Source organism: Manis pentadactyla, chromosome X, assembly GCF_030020395.1.
Source record: "Manis pentadactyla isolate mManPen7 chromosome X, mManPen7.hap1, whole genome shotgun sequence".
NCBI classification, from domain to species: domain Eukaryota; kingdom Metazoa; phylum Chordata; class Mammalia; order Pholidota; family Manidae; genus Manis; species Manis pentadactyla.
The window spans coordinates 122403646-122429218 of NC_080038.1; the positions used below are offsets into that span (position 1 = coordinate 122403646).

The 25573-nt window shown below is 35.8% G+C and overlaps 1 protein-coding gene across 8 annotated transcripts in view; it reads right to left on the reverse strand.

Annotated features, from left to right (window-relative positions):
• Positions 1 to 1631: 1631 nt before the first annotated feature.
• Positions 1632 to 25573, reverse strand: part of XIAP (X-linked inhibitor of apoptosis) — a 50813-nt gene continuing 26871 nt past the window's right edge. For 6 of the 8 annotated variants that reach the window (XM_036880815.2, XM_036880820.2, XM_036880819.2 and 3 more), the window contains 6 exons: positions 19260 to 20162; positions 18113 to 18212; positions 16886 to 16964; positions 16157 to 16199; positions 10594 to 10794; positions 1632 to 6116 (listed from right to left, as the gene is read on the reverse strand). In XM_036880815.2, coding sequence (XP_036736710.2) covers positions 5923 to 6116; positions 10594 to 10794; positions 16157 to 16199; positions 16886 to 16964; positions 18113 to 18212; positions 19260 to 20162 — 1520 coding nt within the window. In that variant the 3' untranslated portion in view covers positions 1632 to 5922. The remainder of the gene's footprint in view (positions 6117 to 10593; positions 10795 to 16156; positions 16200 to 16885; positions 16965 to 18112; positions 18213 to 19259; positions 20163 to 25573) is intronic. The other 2 variants (XM_036880821.2, XM_057496102.1) reach the window with 2 other exon arrangements.

Below are 25573 nucleotides of genomic sequence, written 5' to 3' on the forward strand. Positions count from 1 at the left end.
TGTCACACTAGAGCTTATGTCACATTAAGAGTCTTCAAATCTTAACTCTTTCATTGTTTGACTGGAGAGTTTAATGGCAATAAGCAATATGGGGCTATTCTGAACTTAACAGTGAAAGGGCTGAAGATTGATTCTCATTACAAAATTCAGAGTACTGTATGCAAGAAAGTTTTGTTGGAAAGCAGAATCAGAAGTGACTTTCAGGATGTTGAATTTTATGCCTTCCCATTCTGGTAGCAGAAAACAAAGGACTGGATCAGCAATTAATTATAAGGAAAACATGAGGATGACAGTCATTTGCAGAGAGCTACAATTTGCCATTTCTTCCTGGATTCAGACCCCAAACCATATTCTAATGCTTTTTTACTTTAGCCCATATCACAACCACCTGGAGGGCTTGTTGAAAAATGGATTGCTGGGTCACACCCAAGTTTTTGATTCAGGTTTATGGTGGGGCCCAGTAATTTGCATTTCTAAGTTTCCCAACTGATGTAGATGGTACTTAGACGACACTTTGAGAACCACTATATATCCACACACCATGCAGTTAGCCTACTTTTAGGAAGTATCACATTTATTCTACAATACATAAGCAAACAACAAATGAAATAGAACGTAGCTTAAAGTATTTTTAAGTGATAATACTAGTTTTGAGAGGGTTAATTTACCTTACTCTTCAAATAAGGAAAACAAGGGAATAAAACTGATTTTAATTCTTTAGTTGTCCATTAAAATTCAGCAGTAATAGTGATGAGTTAAACGTTCACACATCTATGTACAAAATGTTCTAATCTGCTATAGGTACATGACAAAGTAGTTAGAGAAATGACATGTTTAGGATTTGCTCTAGAATATATCAGCAAAAGAAAAAAAGCTGGGGGAATACTAGATGGAACAAGATTGGCAGTGTTGATATTTGTTGAAGCTGAATTAGTATCATGAGATTCATTTATATTTTCCTTTCTATTTTTGCCTAAGTTTGAAAATTTCTTTGAAAGCTTTGAAAATTCACATCTTATCAATATTCCTTGCAAGTGTAGTTGACATGTAAAAAAGTGATGTGGACTACATTGAAAACAAGGTTCTTATGGTTGTAGCTCGAAACAGTGGTAACACAGTCAAGGATTCAATCATCAGTCCCTACAGACTGGACCTGAAACACAACTCTTAATTTAGTAACCTCTACTGTGGGTAGGAAGGGCTAAGGGAAATAGCTACTTGAAATGCCTACTTCTAAATTTCTCTCTTCCTTTAAGGATCCTTTATCTCCTCACTCTTTATCCCACCAGTCTGCTTGGAGCTTCTGACACTCCGGGGCAGCAGCCTTTTAGGTCCCTTTCTTGTTTAAGCTTTTTTATGGCTACTATACTCTCTTTTGAGAAAACCAAGCCTATCTTTGTGAGAAGGGGGTGTTACTATGGTTCCTGTTTTTATACATTTTAAAAACTGACTTTTCATGCTCTTACGCAATTTTGTAAACTAATGTGAAAATGGATTTTTTCTTTACATGACATGAGACATATGCCTTAATGCCCAGCTCAATGGCATAAAATATATTTAGGAAGTTACAATTTAATATTTTTAAGAAGGCTATTTTTTCATAGAAAGTGAATCAAATACACAGTAAGGTATCATTTTAAAGAATAGTACTTTATTAAGTTTTATTCACAGAAAAATAAGCTTTGATCTATGATGACTGCCAGATTATACAATGGAAAGCAATTTTCTTAGTTTTCCATACTGATGGAAAGGTTTCTGCTATATGAAAAATGCCATAAAATTATATTCACAAATACAGTACTCTACCTCAAAACATTTCACATGATTATTTACAACACTAATACAATGACATAAGAATTAGTCATTCTGTCAGGTTAGATAAAGTATAACAGTAATGAAAAAAAAACGTAAAATTTAATAAAAATTAAAGCCTTTATTACATCAAATCAAAAATGCATATCTGTTTGTTACTAAGTATAGACAAAATGACAAAATATATAGTAATTTTAAATGTTATTAATGATACACAGTAAGAATGTAGTAAATGCCAAAAAATCTACATGCATAACTGCAAACTTCAGACTTCAAACAAGAATCTTACCATCCAAACAATATAGTATGGTACAATTTGAATACATATGTATTTAAGATTGTCCTATTGGTATTAGTTATAAAGTGTCATTTAATATGTAGTGAAAGTTATAGCATAGAAGAACAGTTGAAAAAAATACACATTTGAGACCTCCCAGGAGAGACAGCTTGAAGTTTTTCACCTTCAAACTATATCCCAGTCTGGGCTGCCACTAATTAGCTGTATAGCTTTGAAGAAATCACTTCACCTTTGAGCCTCAGTTGTCTCCCCGTAAAATGAGGGTGATGAATTAGATACTCTCTAAGGTCACTCCCAGCTCTGACACCCTATGATTCTATTATGCTGCAAATGAAATCCACACTGTGCTAAGTGTGTAAGAGTCAAATCCAAACTGATTATGAAAGTGAGAATAAACCAATGGTTTCTATTAGGAAAGCTCAACTAAATTTGCTAAGAACCATTTTTTAAATAAGTCAAAAAATGAATTTAAGTATTTTTAAGGACTTGACCTATTTAGTTATTGTAATTTATACCTTAACTATGAGAAATACCAAAAAAGAAGAGTAAGAGTCACTGAAAGAGTTATCATCTAAGTTTCAGCCCAAATTTCCAGTCAGGGCAAACCCACGGAGGGTAAAAGAGTGTAAGGATTTGTAGCAGACATTTTACATACATTGTCTCCTTGAATTCTCCTAACTTTGTAAGATAGATACTATTCTCATTTTGCAGATGAAGAAATGGCTATTTCTTGTTTTTTTAAAGCCGACTTGGTTAAAAGTAACTGTATCTGTCAAATATTCTCCTGTTTCATTTCTCCAATGGAAATGATACACAGCCTACCTCATTTGTACGCCACCCCTGCCCCCGCTCCCACCTCCCCCGCCATATTCAACACTTGGGTAATCAGGAAATGAAACAATGAATTGGGTCTTAAGTGTTCAATACATGCAACTAATGCTGTGGCAGTAGTCTCCATTCAGAGAGTTCAAAATAAAAATTTTAGCCACACTAAAATGAAAACAGGAAAAAACCCATCAAAATTTAAATAATATTAACAACAAAAACACTAAAAGATCACAATACACAGGGCTGAATCTCATTATGCACACCCACTATATCCACCCTACCCCATTTTAGCCCCTAACTAAAGGGGAAAACAAAAACAAAACAAAACCCCATACACAAAGCCATTAACTGGAATTTACTTTATAAACACTAAACCCATTTCTCAAAGATCAAGACTTTTGATAAGCACACTAAATTATTATGAATAAAGATAACTTTATCACATGACTAAAATACTGTAAAACAGGTGGTGACTTCAAAATCTTAAGAGTGAATTTTATACAGAAAAAGAGTGTCTACATGTAGATACTGAGAACTACTTTGGGACAGGGGGAGGCAGAGATTTGGATCTGGTTATATTTTTAACCTTGCAAGTGATCATTTTTTGTACAACTAGATGGGAAGGATCCAGTGCTTTTTATAGTGTGAACACAAACACTGGTAAGTCTTAAAAATTTTGATTAGAAGTTGGCATGCTGAGTGATTTAAGAACCTGAAGCAACAGCATTTCTAAGCAATTCTTAAAATAAACTTGTTAGCCACATCAGCTTCATGCACTGAATTTCACAACTCATGTGGAGAAAAAAGGTCTTGCTTAACTCTAAACATACAAGTTTTAAAAGAAGGGTTTTAATGAACTGAGGCTCCCAGAACAGGAAGAGCATTATGTTAAAACAATTCAGTCCTTGGTTCACAACTAGATTGAACTACCTACCTCACTTGGAGCCGATGTGCTCTGGAAAACACATTTAAAAAACTTTTTAAACACTTTTCTCATTCTGTAATTTAAATTTGAAGCTTAGACTTACACATATAAAATTTCACTTAATATATAACTCAACTAAACCCGAGTGGAAGACAGTACAAAGAAAGCTAAGGAATTATGGATTTACAAATTAAAACAAAAACAGGGCAGTCATTATTTAAGTTTAAAATTTCTCATTTAAATTTGCAATGCTTTTTATATCTATAAATTTGCAATAAATGAATGTCACTTTAAGTAGTAATCAACAGAGGTTAGCAGACCAAGACAATACTTTCTCTTAGAAAATACAATGAAAATATAATTTTTAACAGTTTTACTCTCAAACATTTCTCTGTAGCAAAATGCTTCCCTTGCCTCTATAAGAGGTCATTGTTAGAATCTTGTACTGTAAACCCTGGGTGTTCAGTGAAGCACTTTTATCTATACTGACTTATTCAAATTTTACTTTCATTTAAATATTTAAACAGCTATTCTTTTCCTGTCAGTAGTTTACAATTTCCAAGAGGTTCTAAGGATCTTGTGAGAACATTTATTTCATAAGTATCTATTACTATTACTAGTCAAGAAAACAAAGCTATTTAGGTAGAGAAAAGACTTGATATTTTGTCCTATATACATCTGAATCATCTTAATGGTTAAAAACTCACATGAAACTTTAAGATACAGATGACATGATAATCTTGACATGAAAAGCTGTCACTATAACTACAAGCAGTGTACAAACATGCTTCTACTTTTACCTACGTAAGCTGACAGATGTTTAAAATACTGGGTTAACAAAGATCTTTTAGTAAAGTGACTTAGGCAGGCTTAAACTAGCAAGGATTAAGGATGAATCCTTACTAATTAATTGGAAGATCTGAGACATATTTTATATTTCATCTTACAAAATCAGGAATATTTATTTTGAAACAAGAGAAGACATGGTCTACCTGTCAGAAAACTACCACTCAGAAATATTTTTCATCCACAAAGCAGCAAAAACGAAAACACTTAAATTTCACATTGGCACCAGAAAGGTTAACTGTTCTGCCTTCTTGGATTAGAAAAACTAAAGCTGAGCAATAAGTAGTTTTGCAGGCGTTTGAACATGCCTAAGCCTTTAAATCAGTAAAATACTTTCTAAAAATTCTGATTATAAAAGTAATACATACTTATAAAAATTCAAACAGAACAAAATGAAAAAAGTAGAAAGTGAAAGGCCTCTGTAAACTGCCTCTGGGGCCCATCTCCCAACCCCTCAAAAGAAACCACATTTAACAGTTTGATGCATCTCTTCCCAAATCTTTTGTTCTACACATATACAAAACACACACACCTTCTAATGGATCATCCTCTACATAGTGTTTTGCCACTTGGATTTTATACTTAATATATGTTTGGTATCTTTCCATGTCAGTACATGTAGGCTAGATGGCATTCTGTCAATAAATACCCTTTTTACGACAGCAAATTCGTTTTTTAAAAATCATCTACCCAAGTACATGAGCGTAATTTTAAAAGAAAATGGACAGAATCTTAAAACACAAAGGCAAACATCTAAAAGTAATCGCTGTCTTTCCACCAGTGTGCAACAGTTCACTCCTTTTTCACACAAAACAAACCATGTGATTGGGGAGATTAACTGTAACCTCCACGTTTACACAGAATGCTCCATTTGCTAAGCCTATCTGAAACAGTGAAAAATTCAGTTGATTAATTCACTTACATTTAGAAACTAAGTCAGAGTATACTACACATTGTGATTAGTTATAATATGATGCTTCGTAGTCCAGGGTTTCAATTAAATAATAGTTAAAAAATTAAGATAAATACTATAGCTAAATCCTGAAAAATGCAGAAATTCAAATTCTAGATTGCCAACTGTAACACTGTAGTTTACATTTTTTTCTACTCGGTAGCAAATGCTAATGGTATTCAATGCTGATTAAAGTCAGTTCACATCACACATTCAATCAGGATAATAAGAAGAATGTAACATGCCTACTATAGAGTTAGATTAAGACATAAAAATTTTTTGCTTAAAAGTAATGACTGTGTAGCACATGGGACATTTGTTAACTGCTTCAGCACACTGTTTACAAGTGACCAGATGTCCACAAGGAATAAAAACTACAGCAATACTTCTATCCATACAGATTTTGCACATCTTCTCTTCTTGTAGGAGCCTTAGCTGCTCTTCAGCACTGATCTCTGCACAGAGAAGATAAATATGTTAATTTTAGACTTCCTTAGTTATTACATTCACTGAAACAATCTGAACCCCTACTATGTGCCAGGCACTAATCATGTGCTGGAAGATAGGATGACTCACACGTGACATCTGCTTTTAAGTAGCTCGTGTGCTAGTAGAAGATGGGAGCTGAGTCTATGGGAGTAAGCACCAAGGAGAAAGTGATGAGTGCCATGACCAAATTACAAATACAAAGCACTCTGAGATGAGAGAACAAGTTCTTCTGTTCAGACTAGTTGGGAAAGACTTCATGGGCTAGAGGCTGATGGGTTGGAAGAAGGGGGGAAGTGGAAGAGTGACATTTAAACAGGGCCAGCAATTCGGCAGGCAGGGCTAGGTAAAAGAAGTAGCATATGGAAAGGGCATGGCTTATTTCAGAAATGGAGGGATGGATCTGAGGGATACTTCTGAAGTGGGAAAAGTAGGATTTAGTGACTAACTGGATGTGATGGGTGAGGAAGAAGTAGAGTCGATTTTAAGATAGCTAACATGGCTGAAAAGGGGCTGGTGATGCCAACAGGAAATGTAAAAGGAGATACAGGTTCAGGATTTTCAACTTATTTTTGAGGTGTTTTCATATAAAAATGTCTAGTAGGCAAATGGAAAGTCAAGTCTTGAGGTCAAGAGAAGTCAGGGCTAGAGACAGAGTTCTGGGGGATATTAGCATATAGGTGGCACTGAAGCACTTGCTTAATTCAGCCTTTCCCAAACTGAGTTTTATGAAATATTAACAAATATGCCGCCATTCTGTGGTCATGTATAACTGTAACAGCAGCAGTTAACAGTAATACAGCACTTACTACTACATACTAGGCACTATTTTTAAATGCATTACATATTTTAACAATCTTTGTAAACATGTATACCAGTGGTTTCCAAATATGGCCTCACTTGAGAATTACAACAGATTCTTAGGCCCCATTCACTGAATCTACAATTTCTGGGGTTGAGTACACTGGCATTTGAGAACCACTGCTATCAAGTACAGGGCAATACAGTACAGTGCACTGAATGTTTCTCCTTAGAAGTTCACAAGGCATACCCCTACTTTAGCTATGGAACTTCTTTTTCATGGTATCCCTTTTAACATCCTGAAGAACACTATTCTGAAAATAAGTTTGGGAAAGAGTAGTTTAATTTTATTCAACAAATACTGAATGCTTAACTAGGTTCTAGGCACTAGAGACACAATAATTAACAAATTCACAGGCCCCTAACCATTCATAGACAAGAAACATAAGTATACAGGAAATGGTAACACAATGTGATGATAAAGGTAATTACAATGCTATGAAGAACAAAGGAAGGGTGTTAAGTGTGTGCATGTGTGTGTGTGCGCACACACTTAACAGGAAGGCCTCCTGGAGGAAACTATACCTAAATTGGGTCCTAAAGGATGAGTCGGAGTTAACTTGGAGAGGGAGAAGGCCTTCAGGAATAGGGACAGCAGGAGAAGAGAGTTCTAGGCAGAGGAAAACAGTATAACCAGGAGGGGAGACAACTGCCCCTGCAAGTGTACAGATAGGTTTAGGAACAAAATTTGAAGGGGAAACAGCATGACATGAGGCTATAAAAGGTTATCAGGGGCCTGATCAGCAATTTGATAACCCATGTAAAGGAGTTTGCACTTGATCCTAAGCGCACTGGGAACCAGTGAAGGTTTTAACCTTGAGGGAGGAAGGTATGATCAGATTTGTGCTTGGAGAGGTTTTCCTGACTAGGGGTAGAGGAAAAGGATTATTTAATCTCTTCCTTAAAAAGCAACCTAGTAGGCATAATGAAAACCATAAACTCAAACATGGTACACATCAGAGATAAGATAAAGCACCTACCCTCAAGAAGCTTGGTGTAACTGGCAGTACAGAAAAAGACTGCAGCTCCAAAGTAGTGTTACAAATGCTCTAATGACAGGATAAGTAGAGAAGAGAGAGCTCGGAACTCTGCTATAAGTATGGGGGAAAGCTTGAAAGAAGTGACCTCTGAGCTGAGCTTTGAAGGATAAGCTCACAAGGTAGATTTAGGGAACGGGGGTGGGGGGGGTGGGGGTGGGGGAGTGCGGTGAGAAATGAAACTTTCCCGCTTTCTCTCCTGTTTTCCAGAAGTGCTTGTCATTTTTGCCCTAACTTGCTTGTCCTAAGTTGGAATTCTCTGCTGTTTCCAAATGAACCCATTTTGCTGGTAAAATAACTGACATCTTTATTTTTAAGGTTAACATCACTATATATATTATAGTAATATATACATAAGAATTAACATAAGTGCTTTAGAAGTAAAGGGCTCTATATCACACTATGTATTATATAAAAAGGAAAAAAATACTGATCTGTACTATTTTTAGAAGACTATTTACTGGGACATTGTCTGTCACATTACCATTGGGATAAATACTAGTACTGAATCTAGGATTTCTCAGTAAGCAAACATAATGTACTTTTTCTAGTAACTTCTACTTAATTTACTTCAATTGGGCCCACCCTCTATTTTGTACAAAATTAAAAGATTCTTGGTGCCACTCTTTCCTCATCAGCCTTTGGAAAGAAAAATAAGCAGCAGCCTTAGAATGAGAAGATGGCTTTCATCAATTACCTGCCTCTCAATTTAGTAAGACTAAGGAGAGGTCAACAGATGAATTTCAACCCCTGCCCAGGGGCTGCTATCTGCCAAGGCCCTCCTTCCCGTACTATCCTAGCTTGCAGCCTCAGTGATAATAAGAACCCCAACTGACTCCTACTGGATAGAGAACAGACACCCTCTCCCCCAACTGCATTCTGTCCCTTGTTCTCTTCCTATTGCAAGCCACTAAATCTTTCTGTTGCAGGCAACACTTTCAGGTACAAAAGTAGCACCTTACTGTTAAACTTGATTTAGCTTGAGTTGTAGCTAAAATACAGAGGAAAATGACATAATCACTTGTCATAGAACGATGACCAAGTCATCACCAAGACAAGTGGAGCTATTACAGGTTTTAAACAAATCCATCCTTAGGAGTGCTAAGCTTTCTGTTCAATCTTTTATAGTAACTGATGTAATTTTAAAAATCTCTTATGTTATGCTGTTTTGTTACTTACGTAATTGTCTGAATAATGTTTCAAGAGCATTTAAAATAACTTAAAGATGAAAATAACTTCAACTTTTAGGTTTATTAGCACTAGAATTTCATTCTTTTGGGAGAGGTGGTCAAGAGCTTAAAGAACAGTGATTATAACATTCCCAAGTACTCAAACATATATTCAGTTTGAAATGTTTTGTTCAACCTTCAGTGTTACCATCAAGCATTAGAGTAACTGTCATCCTTAAACAAGGAACTTGTGTTTTTTATCCTTTTTTTTCCTGAAAGGAGTTTCTATGCTTCTCTTCTACATTACTTAATACACTTTATATATATGATTTACGGTATTAGGGAGCTATTCAGTCAAGCTCTATTTAGTAATATGACCCCTTTAAATGTTTACATCATATGACAAGTTCCAAAACACTCTAAATCCAAACAGTTTCAGCTACAAAGCTGAAAGATTCTACACAAAAATTAGCTTTTGTTATCTTAGAGCATAAATTCACACATACATAATTAATGGATATGTGGATCTTACGTGGATCTTGGTAAGATTTACAAATTGTGTAAACATTTTAAGACAGTGGGGAAAATTAAAACCAACTGTGTGTTTCAGATGACATTATGGAATTACTGGTAATTTTGTTATGTGTGTTAAGAGTATGTTATGGACTAAATGTCTAGTCTCCCCAAAATTCTTATGTTGATGCCCTAACCCCCAGTGTGATGGTACTTGGAGGTGGGGCCTTTGGGAGGTAATATGGTTTAGATGTCATAAGGGTGGGACCACCAAAAGGGGATCAGTGTCTTTGTAAAAAGAGGAAGAGAGATCAGAGCTTTTGGCCATGTGAGGACACAGAGAGAAGGCAAGCTACCTGTAAGCTGTAAGAGAGGAACCAAATCTGCCTATACCTTTACCTTGGACTTCCCAGCCTCCAGAACTCTGAGAAATAAATGTTTGTTGTTTAAGCCACCCAGTCTGTGGTATTCTGTTATAGTAGTATGGGCAGACTAACACACAGTATTAAGGTTATATTAATAAAATCCTTACCTGTTAGATATATATTGAAGTATTTATAGGTAAATGATATATAGGATGTCTGGGATTTACTTTGAAATACTATAGCAAAAAAAAGTTGGGGGAAGAAATAAAGAAAGGTTGGAAAAACAGTGATAATTATTGAATCTGGTTGATGGCTAAGTGAGGGTTCATTACACTGTTCTCTCCATTTTTTAGTATATTTAAAATTCTTCATTAAAAAAAAGTTTATCCTAAGGGGGATGTGAGGAGGAGGAAAATGAGGGGAGCACAAAGTCATATAAGATACCACCCATACTAAAGTGCTATTAGGTATTTCTCACTTTTTAAAAGCAGCCATGCATACCTTTCTGCAATGAAGTCTGACTTGATTCATCTTGTATATTGTCTTTCTGAGCACTCACTAGATCTGCAACTAGAATTTCAAGTGATTTATAGTTGCTCCCACATGTCTGAATTTTTTCCTCCATTATTTTCTTAATGTCCCTGAAACTGAATCCCATTCGTATAGCTTCTTGTACCATAGGATTTTGGAAAATGGTATCATCTGAAATGAAAATTGGTGAGGAAAAAGAAAAGAGTTTAAACATTTATTTCATTAACAAAACTCAACAGCAAAGTATAGTTAAAAAATAAAATTTAAGCAGTAAGCAAAAACCAAAAGCAAACCAGCAAACCAAAGCTACTTTGGGGAAAAGATTTTAATATTTAGGCACTCAAGGATTACTTTCAGAATCTTACAATAACTGAAAATGCAATATGTATTTTGTAACACTATGAACTGAGATTAGGTGCCTTAAAGACTATGAGGAAACAGTGTAAGGCAAAGTAAAACAGGTAAGAAAAGGGTTAAGAGCTTTGGAAATCTAAATGTTTTTCAAACCAGCAGAACTCAACTAACCTCAGGTACTTAGAGTGGATATCTTTACAAAGTCACTATTGATTATTTTGAAAAAACACATGGGAAATAGAGGGAAGTCCCAGTCTGTGACTTTGAATATTAATTTCCTATCTCTCAGACTTAAGATTCTGCTACCAAAGGGGGGTGTACTAGATAAGAAAGCAAACAGAAACTCACTTTAGTGATATTCAAAGTAGGAATACAAGTTATGTAGGAAATGCTAAAAGGGGAGACTTATACTCTCTGGTTCTTCAATTCTACTCTTGGGTGTTAAAAATGAGTGTATTGTCCACGAAAGACATACACAAGAATATTCACAGGAGCATTATTTGTAATAGCTCGAATTAAAAACAACTCAAATGTCCATCATGAGGTAAATGGTAAGTAAATTGTGGTATATTTAAACACTACATAGCAAGAAAGAAGAATGAACTACTGCCACAGATAACATGGATGAGTCTCATAGATATGATGAGCACAATGCCATCATAATGGTGAACCAGAGACAAAAAAGTACATACTCTATGATTACACTTATAAGATGTTCAAATCTAATCTGTGGTAATAAAAATCAGAATATAACTTGGGGGTGGATATTGATTGGGAAAGGGCTTGAAGGAGTTTCTGGTGTGGTGGAAATGTTTGATTTCTTCAGTTGGTGACTGTTACGTGTGTGTGTGTGTGTGTGTGTGTGTGTATATGTAAAAATATATCTGTATTTATGTTAAAATTCACTGAATTAAATACTTAAGATTAGTGTATTTTAAGCACTTTACTATATGCATATTATACCTCAATAACTTTTTTTAAAAGAGAAGGCTGGAAAGGGAGACATGCAAGGATTTGATGATAAGGAATATTACATGGTAAATAACACAACATATTTTCTAAGCAGGAGAATAACTCAAGATTTGTGTTTGATTAAAATTTTGTTGGGAGGTTATAATGCAAATAAAAAACAGGAGACTACTATAATAGTCTTGATGAGATATAATGGCAAGAAGTAGGGCAGACGAGTAGATTTTAGACAATATTAAAAAGGTAGAATACATCAGACCTGGTAATTAATTAAATGTAGAGGGATTAAGAAAAGCAAAGAGCTTTAAATGACTCAAAATTATCAAGCGACTTTATGAATTGTGGTATTAACCAACTTGAGGGGAAACTCAACTGGTTTCAGTCTGAGTGGTTTTTAGAGATGCTGACTTTGAGCTGCTTTTGAGACTTCAAAATTACATCCAGAAATGAGCTGCACATCACTCTTTCTTGGTTCTACTATCTCCAATTTTTCTTTTCCAGTTTGTTTTGCTGGCTTCTTTTGCCCACCTGACTGGACCCTGGTGATTCTGCTCCATTCCCTCATTGACCCTTTTTTTAATGATCTCTCCAGACACTTTCTCTACTACAATAACTTTATCCTCAATTATAGGAGTTCCAGGTTTTAATATCCACTTTCTTGGATATCCTGCAGTTATCCCAACACAACTTGCTAAAAATCAAAAGCAGGGACAACAGGATATCCACATGAAAAAGAATTAAATGTATCCCTCATACCATATACAAAAATTAACTCAAAATGATCACAGGCCTGAATGTATGGGCTGAAACCATAAAACGCTTAGAAGAAAACACAGGTGAAATCGATTAGGCAATGGTTTCTTAGATATGACACAAAAAACATAAGCAAAGAAAAATAATCTGGACTTCATCACAATTAAAAACCTATGTTTCAAAGGACACCAATAGGAAAGTGAAAAGACAATCCACAGAACAGGAGAAAATATTTACAAATCATGTATCTGAGGAGGGACTAATATATATAAAGAACCCTTAAAAATCAATAATATTCTTTTTCCTTCCTGTTTCTGTTTGGCTGCTTTCCATTATCCTGTCTTCTAGATTGCTGATCAGTTCTTCTGGATTCTCTCATCTACTGTTGATTCTATTATATTTTTCATTCAGTTATTGTATTCTTCAGCTCTGACTGGTCTTTTTAAATATTTTCTATCTGTTTGCTGAAGTCCTCCCTGAGTTCATCCATTCTTCTCTCCAGCCCAGTGAGCATCTTTATGACATTACTTTGAATTCTTTATAAGATAGATTGCTTATCTCCATTTCATTTAGCAATTTTTCTGGTGTGTTGTCCTGTTCTTTCATTTGGAACATATTCATCTGCCTCATTTTGTTTATTTCTCTGTGTTTGCTTCTATGTATTAGATAGGTCAGCTTTGTCTCCTGGTCTTGAAAGCAGTGGCCTTAGGTAGGAAGGTGTCCTGTAGTGCCCAGAAGCACAAAACCCCTGCCCCCTAGCTCCAGGCGCTCCAGGAGTATCCCTGTGTGCATCCTCCTGTTGTGGCTGAAGCACAACTGCTGTGGGTGGGCTGATGGGCATAGCCAGCCCTTGGAGGGCTGCCAGCAATGGCCATGGAACAACTGCTAGGATGCTGGTGGATGGGGCTAGCTCCTCCCCTCCCTGGGGAGTGGTCCCTTTGATAGGGTGCCTGCTGGGTGGGTCAAGTCCACAGGGGAGTGAGAGATGCTGGCACTGTAGATAATGTCAGAAATGGCTCCTGCAAGTGTTTGGCCACTTAGGCTGAGGGAGGTGTTAAAAAATGCTATCTGCCAGCTCCTCCAGCATACTTCCCAAAGTTAATCAATAAATCTTTCATGCTGCTTCTGCATTGGGTCTCAGACCTATCAACACAGCACACCAGTCCTCCAAGAGCTGAGACTCAGCCCCGCACGGCCCTCCAACTCTCCTGGAGCTAAGCTCCACTGACTTTCAAAGCCAGATGTCACGGGAGCTCATTTTCCCAGTGCAGACCTCCAGGTATGCCAGGTTTTGGGGAGTTTATCCCCTCTCCTCTCCATTCCTTACTCCCTCACGTCCTCCCACTTATGGGTTGGGATGAGGATTGGGTTTGGATCCCAATCAACTGTGGCTCTGCCCCTTTACCCTTCTCAATGCAGCCTTCTTTTTCATTAGCTGTAGGTCTGTTCTGCCAGTCTTCAGGTCATTTTCAGAGTTAGTTGTATTAGACACAGTTGCTGCCTCAGCATGTATATGGGAGGAGGTTATCAAAGTGACCTCCTCCTATTCTGCCATCTTCCCAGAATCCTCCACAACACAATAATAAAAATAACCCAGCTAATAAAAATGGGCAAAGGAGATGAATAGACATTTCTCCAAAGATGACATACAAATAGCCAGTAAACACATGAAAAGATGCCCAAGATCATTCATCATAAGGGAAATGCCAATCAAAACCACAATGAAATACCACTTTACACCAACTAGGATGGCTGTAATAAAAAGACATATACTAAAAAGTGTTAACAAGGATGTGGAGAAACAAACTAGAACTCCATATACTGCTGGTGGGAATGTGAAATGGTATAGCCTCTTTGGAAAACTGTCTGGCAGTTTATCAAAAGGTTTAACAGAGTTACCACATGATCTAGCAATTCCATCCCTAAACATATACCCAAGAAAATTAAAAACATTAGTCTACACAAAAACCTGTACACAAATTTTCAAAGCAACATCAGCATCATTCATAACAGCAAGAAAGTGGAAACAACCTAAATGTCCAGAAATTGATGAATAAACAAAATGAGGTATTATCCATACAAAGGAATATTTTTCCACTATAAAAAAAGAATGGAGTCCTCATTATAAAAAAAAGAATAAGTACTCTAATAGGGATGAACCTTGAGACCACATATTCATAGAGATGAAAATTCATAGAGATGAAAGTAGATCAGTGGTTTGGGCCTGGGGAGAGGGTGGAATAATGGGCAATGACTGCTAATGGGTATGGAGTTTCTCTTTGGGGTTATGACAATGTTCTGCAATAAAACAGTAGTGATGGTTGTACAACCTTGTGAACATACTAAAAACCACTGATGTAAACATTTTACAGGGGTGGTATTTTTGGTATGTGAATTATATCTCCATTTAAAAACATTAATCTTAAAACAGAGTAAGAGTCTCTTGAGTCATAAGAAGAATAGTATATATTGTAAGGATAATTATTATCAAGAAGTGCTACAGAATCTTTGTTTTTGGATAATTTAAAAAATACAGGCTGAAATAAATGACTACTTAAACTTTATTATTTATGCCCATCACAAAACTCATACCAAAAAATATTAAAGTGGCTCTCCTTCTTAAGCATATTTGTGAATATATATGGTATTGTCCCCTCTTGTAATCCTTCAGATACTAAATAGATGATGCTATGAGAATAGGAAGTGGGGAATCACCAAATTAAACTTTCTACTATTTTGAAGCATGAAGCCTAAGTAGAGAGTAAGATTAGCAGGGTGGTGCAGTATTCAGGAGACCTTGTTCACAGTCCTGGTTCCACTAGTGACTTGTAACTGTGGTCAAGTGACTTAGTTTCTGACTCTGTTTCTTTATCTGTAAAGTAGGAATAACACTATCTTCTTCGGTTACGATATCTTTCTCTACCTACTTTCTGGCTTTTAAAGATTTCTATGGTAAATAAATAATCTTTATGATTAAAAATCTCTACCTCTCTATGAGGTAAAAGGAGGTAAACAAGCCTAACTGGTTCCCTTGGTGAAGCCAGGGAATGTACAAAGCACGGGATAAAGAAGCAGGTAGGTTAGGACTGATCATGGTGATGGCACATTTTTAGAGGACTGGATTCTTTAGTTAGCACTGGCTAACTAAAAGCTCCAGGCACAAAAATACATTTAACCCTTCCTTCTGTGATTTTAACAGAAATAGCAGTGGAGTCTACAGTTGCTCCTCCCAAACTTGGAGAAATGTACTGTCTAACGTCTGCATGAATGTTAAGATATAAATATCTGACTTAAATTTATAGGTACTTCATTAATTCTTAAATTAATAGCAGTCTCATCTCAAATGAATATACCCTTGGTGACTCTGAAAGAGTAAGTTTACCTTTCCACTATGTAAACCATAACAAAAAATTGGCAATGAAATTAAAAGTATATTTATCTTAATAAGCATATTTACCAATTCTTTTAGTTAGTGATGGTGTTTTTTCAGCAGTTCTTGCCTAAAATAGAAATGTGAATTATAAGTTAGAACTCTTTGATAGAAGGCAATTACCTCAATTTTAAAAGCTACATTAATCATGAGTTTATAAATTGGCTTTATTCCAATTCAACATATGAGTATTCACAAGAGGCATGGCCTGATTAAGCTCTAAGGAAGTTAAAGGATCATCTAACCTAATCTATTCACAAGAAGCTAAAGCTAAGGGGGATTAAATAACTTGATGGGGGCAAAATAGTTCATGGCAGAGCCATAAAGGCAACTCTGGTCTCCCATCCTAGTCCAGGGTTCTCTTTCCACATGGTACTTGATGCCTTAGCTACCCCGGGTCACACTACTAATTTAGATACACCTTTAAAATTTGAAATATTGTCTATAAAAAGTTTAAAACTATTTATGAGTACAAAACACATAATACACAAGTCTAATTTCAGAAGGCTGAGGGACTTAAGTAGTTCAGTTCTTCAAGCCCATTTTTGCCGATAGCAATACTTAAATCACTTCATCCTGATTCCCTTTTTCACAAATTTTTTCAGTTTAAGAATAACAAGCAATCTTCAGGATCTCCCCTGTAAAGCTCACTATACATCATTAATTTAAAATACTACACTGAGAATTTTACACAGGAAATCAATGCAAAACAAATTATATAATACAGAAAAATATATTCTACAATATGTGACTTACCATAGACTCCTCAAGTGAATGGGTTAAATGAATATTGTTTATATATTCTTGTCCCTTCTCTTCTAACAGATATTTACACCTAAATAATTAAAAGAAGGTTAAAGTTTGGTAGCTAATAAGTTAGTAAAGTATAAATAAAGATATAATCTATCATTTTAATTTCATTAATTTGCTCTTCCGTTTCTTTAAGAAGCCATAAAATGTTACTCAATTCTCTACCCAACTGTCATTTTAAGGTTAAAAAAGATGTTTCCTTTGTTTTTCTACTTATGGTAATGTTAGAGAAAAAAATATCAACTTGAAAACTTTCCAGTCTTAAGCAGATTATTAAATTTGCACCTTGACATTTCTTTTAAAAAGTTTTAAATAGATTATCTTAAGTTTTATTTAGAGGATTAACCAAGTGTACATTTTAAAGGAATTCTTTAGGCTTTCAACCTTTCCTTTTAAGGCTGTTTAAGGCTAAGATTTATTTTCAAATAATCACTCTGAAGTTGTATTACTTCATAGGCCAAAAATTCACATCACTATGTATGTGTGTACTTTATTTAAAAGAGGCAAGATGACTGCATTGCAGTATGGGTGGTGACTTGATAATATGGGTAAATGTAGTAACCACATTGTTTTTTCATGTGAAACCTTCATAAGAGTGTATATCAACAATACCTTAGTAAAAAAAAAAAAAGGAGGCAAGATGGCAGAGACACTTCAACTGTCATCATCACTCTAAGATGCCAGTGACTGTAAGGAGCATGACTACTTTATGTGACATGACTGCAAATTAAATTGTTATTCACCACCAGATTTCAGAGATGTGAAAATATGAACAATTGTTTATCTTAGAATCAGGGAGACAGATACAGTAATACTTGATGGGGATTGTGAAGGGTTCTTAAAGAATCTCCTCTGCAACATGGGCTCGCTGGTGCCTATCATGAAAGATTTAACTTCCCAAAGCAGCAGAAGTATATATTCCCTATTTGGTGCTTGGAAACAGAATCATCTGAATGTCACAGATATAGTACATAAGCAATGAATGTTTTGGACACTAGAAAAGGCTTAGATGTTTTTTTCTCCCTATAAAGTAGGTGACCCCATTTTTATAAACCTGGTGTGAATTTCAAGCCAAAGTGAAGGCAAAAATAGTTGAGGTGAAAAGTTATTCAAGTCTTCCCACTGCATACTGTCCAACTCGCCTCTTACTGAATGAACATTTAAATACCTTACCCTGGATACCACTTAGCATGTTGTTCCCAAGGGTCTTCACTGGGCTTCCAATCAGTTAGCCCTCCTCCACAGTGAAAGCACTTTACTTTATCACCTTCAGCTAAGGAAACATACAAGTAAAAATACATGAATTTGTGGAATTAGAAGCTTACACATACTCTTTTTAACACCATGAAATTAAGCATTTTTAAATTACACGAAAATCTCATAGCTTAAAAAAGAGGACATTCAAATTCACATCTAATGAATACAAACATTTCAGGAAGAAATACAACTAAATTCACTGATTCAATTTGCGGTATTTTACAGAAGACATTGTTTTGTTTCTTTTATTTTCTTTTTGTTACTTTCTTTTTAACATGTATCATTTGGGGCCATCATTACTATACTTTTTCTAACTGAAATTTTTAACAATAAAGTTCAGCATAATGAAATTACAAGATAAGTGTCTCTAAGATTATAGCTACAGGACACTAAACAAACCTTTAAGATTGCTTTATGATGTTATATAAATAAAATATCGAAGTAACCTATACTATATTTTGGCACTATTTAACCCTAAAGCAAATGGGTCAGATATATAATGGTGTAATTTTTCTAAATTTTCCTGGAAGCCATCACACTAATGGCTCTTCCTGACATGTTTACACTAGTCCATTTGAAAAGTGCTCATCTGAATCAGTAAGGCATACAGGACAGCTTTCAAACATAGTCTATGTATAAAAAGCAGGTATCAATTCTAGTATCAACAAAACTAAACTGCTAACTCTTCTTATGAGGTGTAGAGAAAATGCATGCAATATATGTAGTGAGCACATATTGTAGGTGCTGCTCAGTAAATTATAGTTAGTATTATCATCAGACCCATTCTTCTATCAGGAATACCTATCATCTCTTTTTATGTCATCCTTCTCCAAAAACAATTACACGAATATAAACATGGCTCTGAATATGGTAGTCTTTTTCACATAAATTCAGTGATTGTATTACAGAACACAATGGTTCACAAAATAATACTGATATAATCATGCCAGCCTACAACCTAAACATTTACCAGTTCAGGGGTTTAAAGGAATGTATTTACTTTTTCGGAGCCCTGAGATAGTTGGAGAGTTATTTATTAGCCTGGTTTTATCATAAAGTTTACCTAAAGCATAAAATCCAGCTCTTGCAAGCTGCTCCTTGTTAACTGGGTATATCCACGTCCCAAAAGTAATGATCCGTGCTTCATAATCTGCCATGGCTGGGTTTCGTACATTTGTTGAATTTGAGAAATTCCTATCAGAACTCACAACATCACATTCACTTTGAATATTAACATTCCGGCCCAAAACAAAGAAGCAATTGGGAAAGTGTCGCCTGTGCTCTGACCATGCACGATCACAAGGCTCCCAATTTTTCAGTTTTCCACCACAACAAAAGCACTCCACTTGATCATCAATACCCGTGTAGTACAGTCCAGCACTAGCTAACTCCCTTGGAGTTAAGTGCGCATAGTCTGGCCAGTTTTGAAATGACTTTAATCTAGCTTCTTCACTGCACATGGCAGGGTTCCTTGGGTATATGGTGTCTGATATATCTACAACCTGCCCAGTTCTCAAAAGATAGTCTGCATGAGTCTCAGATGGCCTATCTAAAACAAAAAGATTTCTGTTTGCCAGAGAGTTTTCAGCGTTGTCCTGACCATTTCGGACATGATTTGTAGACTGTGCAGGATTATTTTCAAAATAAAAGCCATTGATAAATCTGCAATTTGGAGATACTTTCCTGTGTCTTCCAACTGCTGAGTCTCCATACTGCCACCTATCTACTGTGGCATGACAGCTAAAGCACCGCACAGTGTCCCCTTCACCAGTGTACAGAAAACCAGCTCGGGCTAGTGTTGATGGTGCAACAGGACTAGTACTTGGAAAATTAGCAAAAGTTTTTAATCTGTTAAACTCTTCTACATATTCTTCATCCTTCTTGATGTCTGCAGGTACATAAGTTTTAGATCCTTCAAAACTGTTAAAAGTCATCTTCTCTTGAACATAGGACTTGTCCACCTTTTCTAAAAAGAGAACATTACATTAGGAAATCCAAAACGTGAAACACAAGCAATACACTTTTGATATTTGGATCTAACGAATCACCCACTAATGACACAAAAGTAATTACACAATTTCTAAGAAACATTTTAAGTACTAGCGTTCTACACCACCACGATTCAAGTCACAAAGTAAAAACCAGCATTTTTGTTTTCTCTTTTATAGAAAAGTAGTATTTAAGCAAGTAGAACAGGACTATTCATTTTTAAGTACCTATTTTACATAAACATGGCAACTGTGATGCAGAATATATTAAAATTATTAACCATGTAAAACCATTAATTAGGAAAAACATAAAAGCATAAAATATGCAGATTCTTAGAAGTCTACGTATAATTGTTATAATGGATTATTGTATATTCAAGGCATCAAAGTTCAGTTTTTATAATTTTAAAAAGAATGCTCAGAATGTTAATGAATTTGTGATATTTTTAAACCTTCTTTGCTTAGGAAAAGTTTTATTCACAATATTGGTTCCAATGTGTTAAGAACATCAAATGTTTCTGATCATGTATAAACAGAGTCCATGTTTTGCTGGAATTGGATCACTTCAGACTTTTGTAATACTGCCCTCTAGAGGGTGGCTCAGGAAAAATACTAAGTATATGGCTTAACTGCAGTTATTTTTGCTGTCAACTTCCCATGGTCAAGGAACAATGTGTCCAAATGGAAGAGCAATACTACTGCAATTTCATTAGAGCTGCCAAATTATAACTGTGTAACATTTAACCCAGATAAAATACTAAAAGGAGCTAGTTGGGTTATGAAAGGGTAGCCAGATAATTTATCCTCCAAACCTGGACAATTCTGAAAGTGAAAAATAACAGTATTAATAATTATGCTGGGATACATCTGGACTGCCCCAGGCAAGCCTGGTTCTCCAGAATCTCACAAGCTTCCTAACACTATGCTCAGTATATGCTTGTCAAATGCAAAATAAAATGGTCACAATGACTGTCTCTACTTCCTATGAGTATTAATTAATTTCTTGGGAAGAATTAGCAACTCTTTTAGCATTATGTTGGTATAATTATGTCTTGGAACATCATCTCTCTTGGAGTAATTAATGTTCAACACAAGGCTCTGTCTTGCAGGCTGGCAATGGACTTCAGTCTTTCCTGGTTTTTCCTACCATTTACAATGGTTTTAACGCACATACCTCAATAACTGGTATATATCTGCATACAATTTTTGAAAGATGGTCTCCAGACTTTTGATTATTGTTTCCTATATGTCTGAAAACATTCCGACACTAGCTTCAAGGCCTTCAATTTAGTCAGCATAAACTGGATGATAAATACCAAGATGCAAAGAAACCAAGGCTGGCTGACAGGATGAGATAAAATTTAATAGGGATATGTTTAGTCATATATTGTGACTTAAAAAATCTGTTCCACAAGTAAAGGAAGATGGAAACTTGGTTTGGAAAGAAGTCATTCAAAAGCAAACCTCTACATTAAAACCTTGGGATTTTAGTTAATTACAAATTCATTATGAGTCAATGTAACATGGACACTAAAAAATTTAAAGCAACTTCAGGCTGCATTAATGTCCAGATCTGCAATATCCAGATCCAGTTCAGCTACACACTGAATTATTTTCAGTTCTGAACACATTTTAGAAGGGACATTAAGAAAGTGTAATGTCCCTAGAGAGCAATCAGGATGATGAAAAAGGTTATCTTACGCAGAATAATTGGAAGAGCTGAGTGTGTTTATCTCTAAGGGGAAAAAATGTGAGGGGAAAAAGGTGTAGAGGATAGAATAGCTACCTTTATATATACTTATATATCAATATATAAAAGGCTGTCATGGAGAAAAGGGTTCCAAATTCTGTGTAACTTGAGGGCAGAAGAAGAGTCAATGGACATAATTATAGCCACTAGATTTTATTTTTTTTATTTTTTTTTTTTTTTGCAGTATTCATGCTTTAATTGTTACTTCATCACGTCTTTTTTTTTTTTTTTTTTTTTTTTAGATAATTATTTTTTATTGAAGGGTAGTTGACACACAGTATTACATTACATTAGTTTCAGGTGTACAACACAGTGATTCAACATTTATATACATGATAATTCTAAGTACCAGCTATCACCATACCAAGTTGTTACAATATTTTGACTATATTCCTTATGCTATACATTACATCCCGGTTGCTTATTTATTTTACAATTGGAAGTGTGTACTTTTTCTTGGTTGTTGTTGTTAGGGCATCTCTCATTTTTATTGATCAAATGGTTGTTAACAACAATAAAATTCTGTATAGGGGAGTCAATGCTCAATGCACAATCATTAATCCACCCCAAGCCTAATTTTCGTCAGTCTCCAATCTTCTGAAGCATAACGAACAAGTTCTTACATGGAGAACAAATTCTTACATAGTGAATAAGTTACATGGTGAACAGTACAAGGGCAGTCATCACAGAAACTTTTGGTTTTGCTCATGCATTATGAACTATAAACAGTCAGTTCAAATATGAATACACATTTGATTTTTATACTTGATTTATATGTGGATACCACATTTCTCTCTTTATTATTTTTAATAAGATGCTGAAGTGGTAGGTAGATACAACATAAAGGTAGAAAACATAGTTTAGTGTTGTAAGAGAGCAAATGTATATGATCAGGTGTGTGCCTGTAGACTATGTGTTAATCCAAGCTAGACCAGGGCAATAAAACATCCACATATGCAGAAGATTTCTCTCAGAACAGGGGGGGTGAGGTTCTAAGCCTCACCTCTGTTGATCCCCAATTTCTCACCTGATGACCCCCCAGCGACTGTGCCTGTCTTAGGTTGTTCCTCCCTTGAGGAATCTTACCCGTCTCTGGCTAACCAGTCATCTTCCGGGGCCACACAGGGAAATGTTAAGTGGGTAAGTGAGAGAGAAGCCTTATTGTTTGAAATGGTTAGCTTTTTATTTCTTTGCATATTTATGCCCTGTGGCTTCATAGCCACTAGATTTTAATCCAATACAGGGACGAACAGTTATAATCATCAACAGTGATACAAAATGGACTGGCTTGCCTTGTAGGTTAAGAGTTCCTCCTATCACTGGAAGGCACTTCAGCATGGGCTAGGAGACAGCACTAAATATTTCTACTAGATTTTAATCCAATACAGGGATGAACAGTTATAATAATCAACAGTGATACAAAATGGACTGGCTTGCCTTGTAGGTTATGAGTTCCTCCTATCACTGGAAGGCACTTCAGCATGGGCTAGGAGACAGCACTAAATATTTCTAAGTTTATAATGACCCTGAAGAATTAATGCTCAGTATGACCAAAATATGAAAATTACCTTCTCTGAGGTGGTTAAGTCTTGTTTCTCAGGTCAATCAAAAGAGATATAAGTGTAAAATCAATGGTCTATTCTTACTTCACAAGAGTGCAAGTTTTGTATGGTTCAGGTAGTCTCCCCATTTCAGATGCCAGATAAAACTCCATCATTCAACACTAGCAGATCTCTATTTGAAGCTTTCAAGTGGAGACCTCATCTTCCCAGGGGTTATTTCAATGCTAATAATTTAGATTACACTGTTTTGAAAAGCAGGTATTTATTCAGAAGCACTCAATTTAACACTACATATACACTATCAGAGTGTGAACTTTTGGAGAAGGTTAAGAAAACAGAATTACCAGAGAGGCTGAGACTGAAAGGGAGAAAGATGACTGACGAAAAGACAGAAACACTGGGATTAGAGGATAATGCCAGAAGAAAGGGATGGGAGAGGATTAAAAAGAAAAGCATGTGAAATGAAGGTAGGGTTAGATAATATTCAGAAAATAAGTATATATGGAGCACAAGAATTGTGCATACAGAGGAAATGGGCCATGAATATTGGAGAAGGGTGATAAAAAGGCTTTAGATGTGAAAAGTGCAATAAAGTATGCGGAGGTAATTTAAGGCTCCTTTGTGAAAGTATATTCAAGGCTGTATACTGGGTAAACAGGAAGGTAAGAAGGCACAGAAAGATGTCAAAGAAAGCTTTGACATAAAGGGGCTAGGCAGTCAGGCACTTTGAGGGAAACAGTCGTTGGGGAAAATGGCACAACGGAAGCCAACACTGGCACAAAGAGAATTAGCAAGCAGTGGAACCTGTTTCTATGAGGGGTATGGAAGATTTCAAGATGGTAAGATATAAGTGTTTAAAATATACATACATGTGCACATATGCATACATACACAGCACATATATATTTAGCTTAGTCAACTGGATAAAGATAGCCATGGGCAAGTGCAAGGAGAGGAACCTGAATGCTAATCTAGAGATAATGTGGGAATGTGGGGGTTGGGAGTGACAGAAAAAAACACAGAAAACCCACTTGGTATCTGCACACAGTATAAAAGTTTCTATTTCCCTAGGATTTTATTATTAAAGGTGTGTCAAGTATAAAGAAAAATGGTTATTTTCATGGAGAAGAGGATATAAAATAGGATGTATATTAGAACGCCACCATGAAAAGTCAAGGACAAGGCCTGGAAGATAATTTTTTTTATTATGGTATCATTGATATACAATCTTATGAAGGTTTCACATGAGCAACATTGTGAATACAACATTCACCCGTATTATCAAGTGCCCCCCCACACCCCATTGCAGTCACTGTCCATCAGTGTAGTATGATGCTATAGAATCATGACTTGTCTGCTCCATGCTGTACTGCCTTCCCTGTGAGCCCCCCACATTATGTGTGCTAATCATAATGCCCCTTAATCCCCTTCTCCCTCCCTTCCTCCCCACCCTCCCCACCCATTTTCCCTTTGGTAACCACTCGTTCCTTCTTGGGAGTCTTGTTAGTCTGCTGTTGTTTTGTTCCTTCCGTTTTGCTTTGTTGTTATACTCCGCAAATGAGTGAAATCATTTGGTACTTGTCTTTCTCCGCCTGGCTTATTTCACTGAGCATAATACCCTCTAGCTCCATCCATGTTGTTGCAAATGGTAGGATTTGTTTTCTTCTTATGGCTGAATAATATTCCATTGTGTGTATGTACCACCTCTTTATCCACTCATTTACTGATGGACACTTAGGTTGCTTCCATATCTTGGCTATTGTAAATAGTTCTGTGATAAACACAGTAGTGCATATGTCTTTTGAATCAGGGATCTTGTTTTCTTTGGGTTAATTCCTAGGAGTGGAATTCCTGAGTCTATTTTTTAGTTTTTTGAGGAACCACAATATTGCTTTCCACAATGGTTAAACAAATTTACATTCCCACCAGCAGTGCAGGAGGGTTCCCCTTTCTCCTCATCCTCGCCAGCATTTGTTGTTCCTTGTCTTTTCAATGTTGGCCATCCTAACTGGTGGGAGATGATATCTCATTGTGGTTTTAATTTGCATTTCCCTGATAATTAGTGATGCAGAGCATC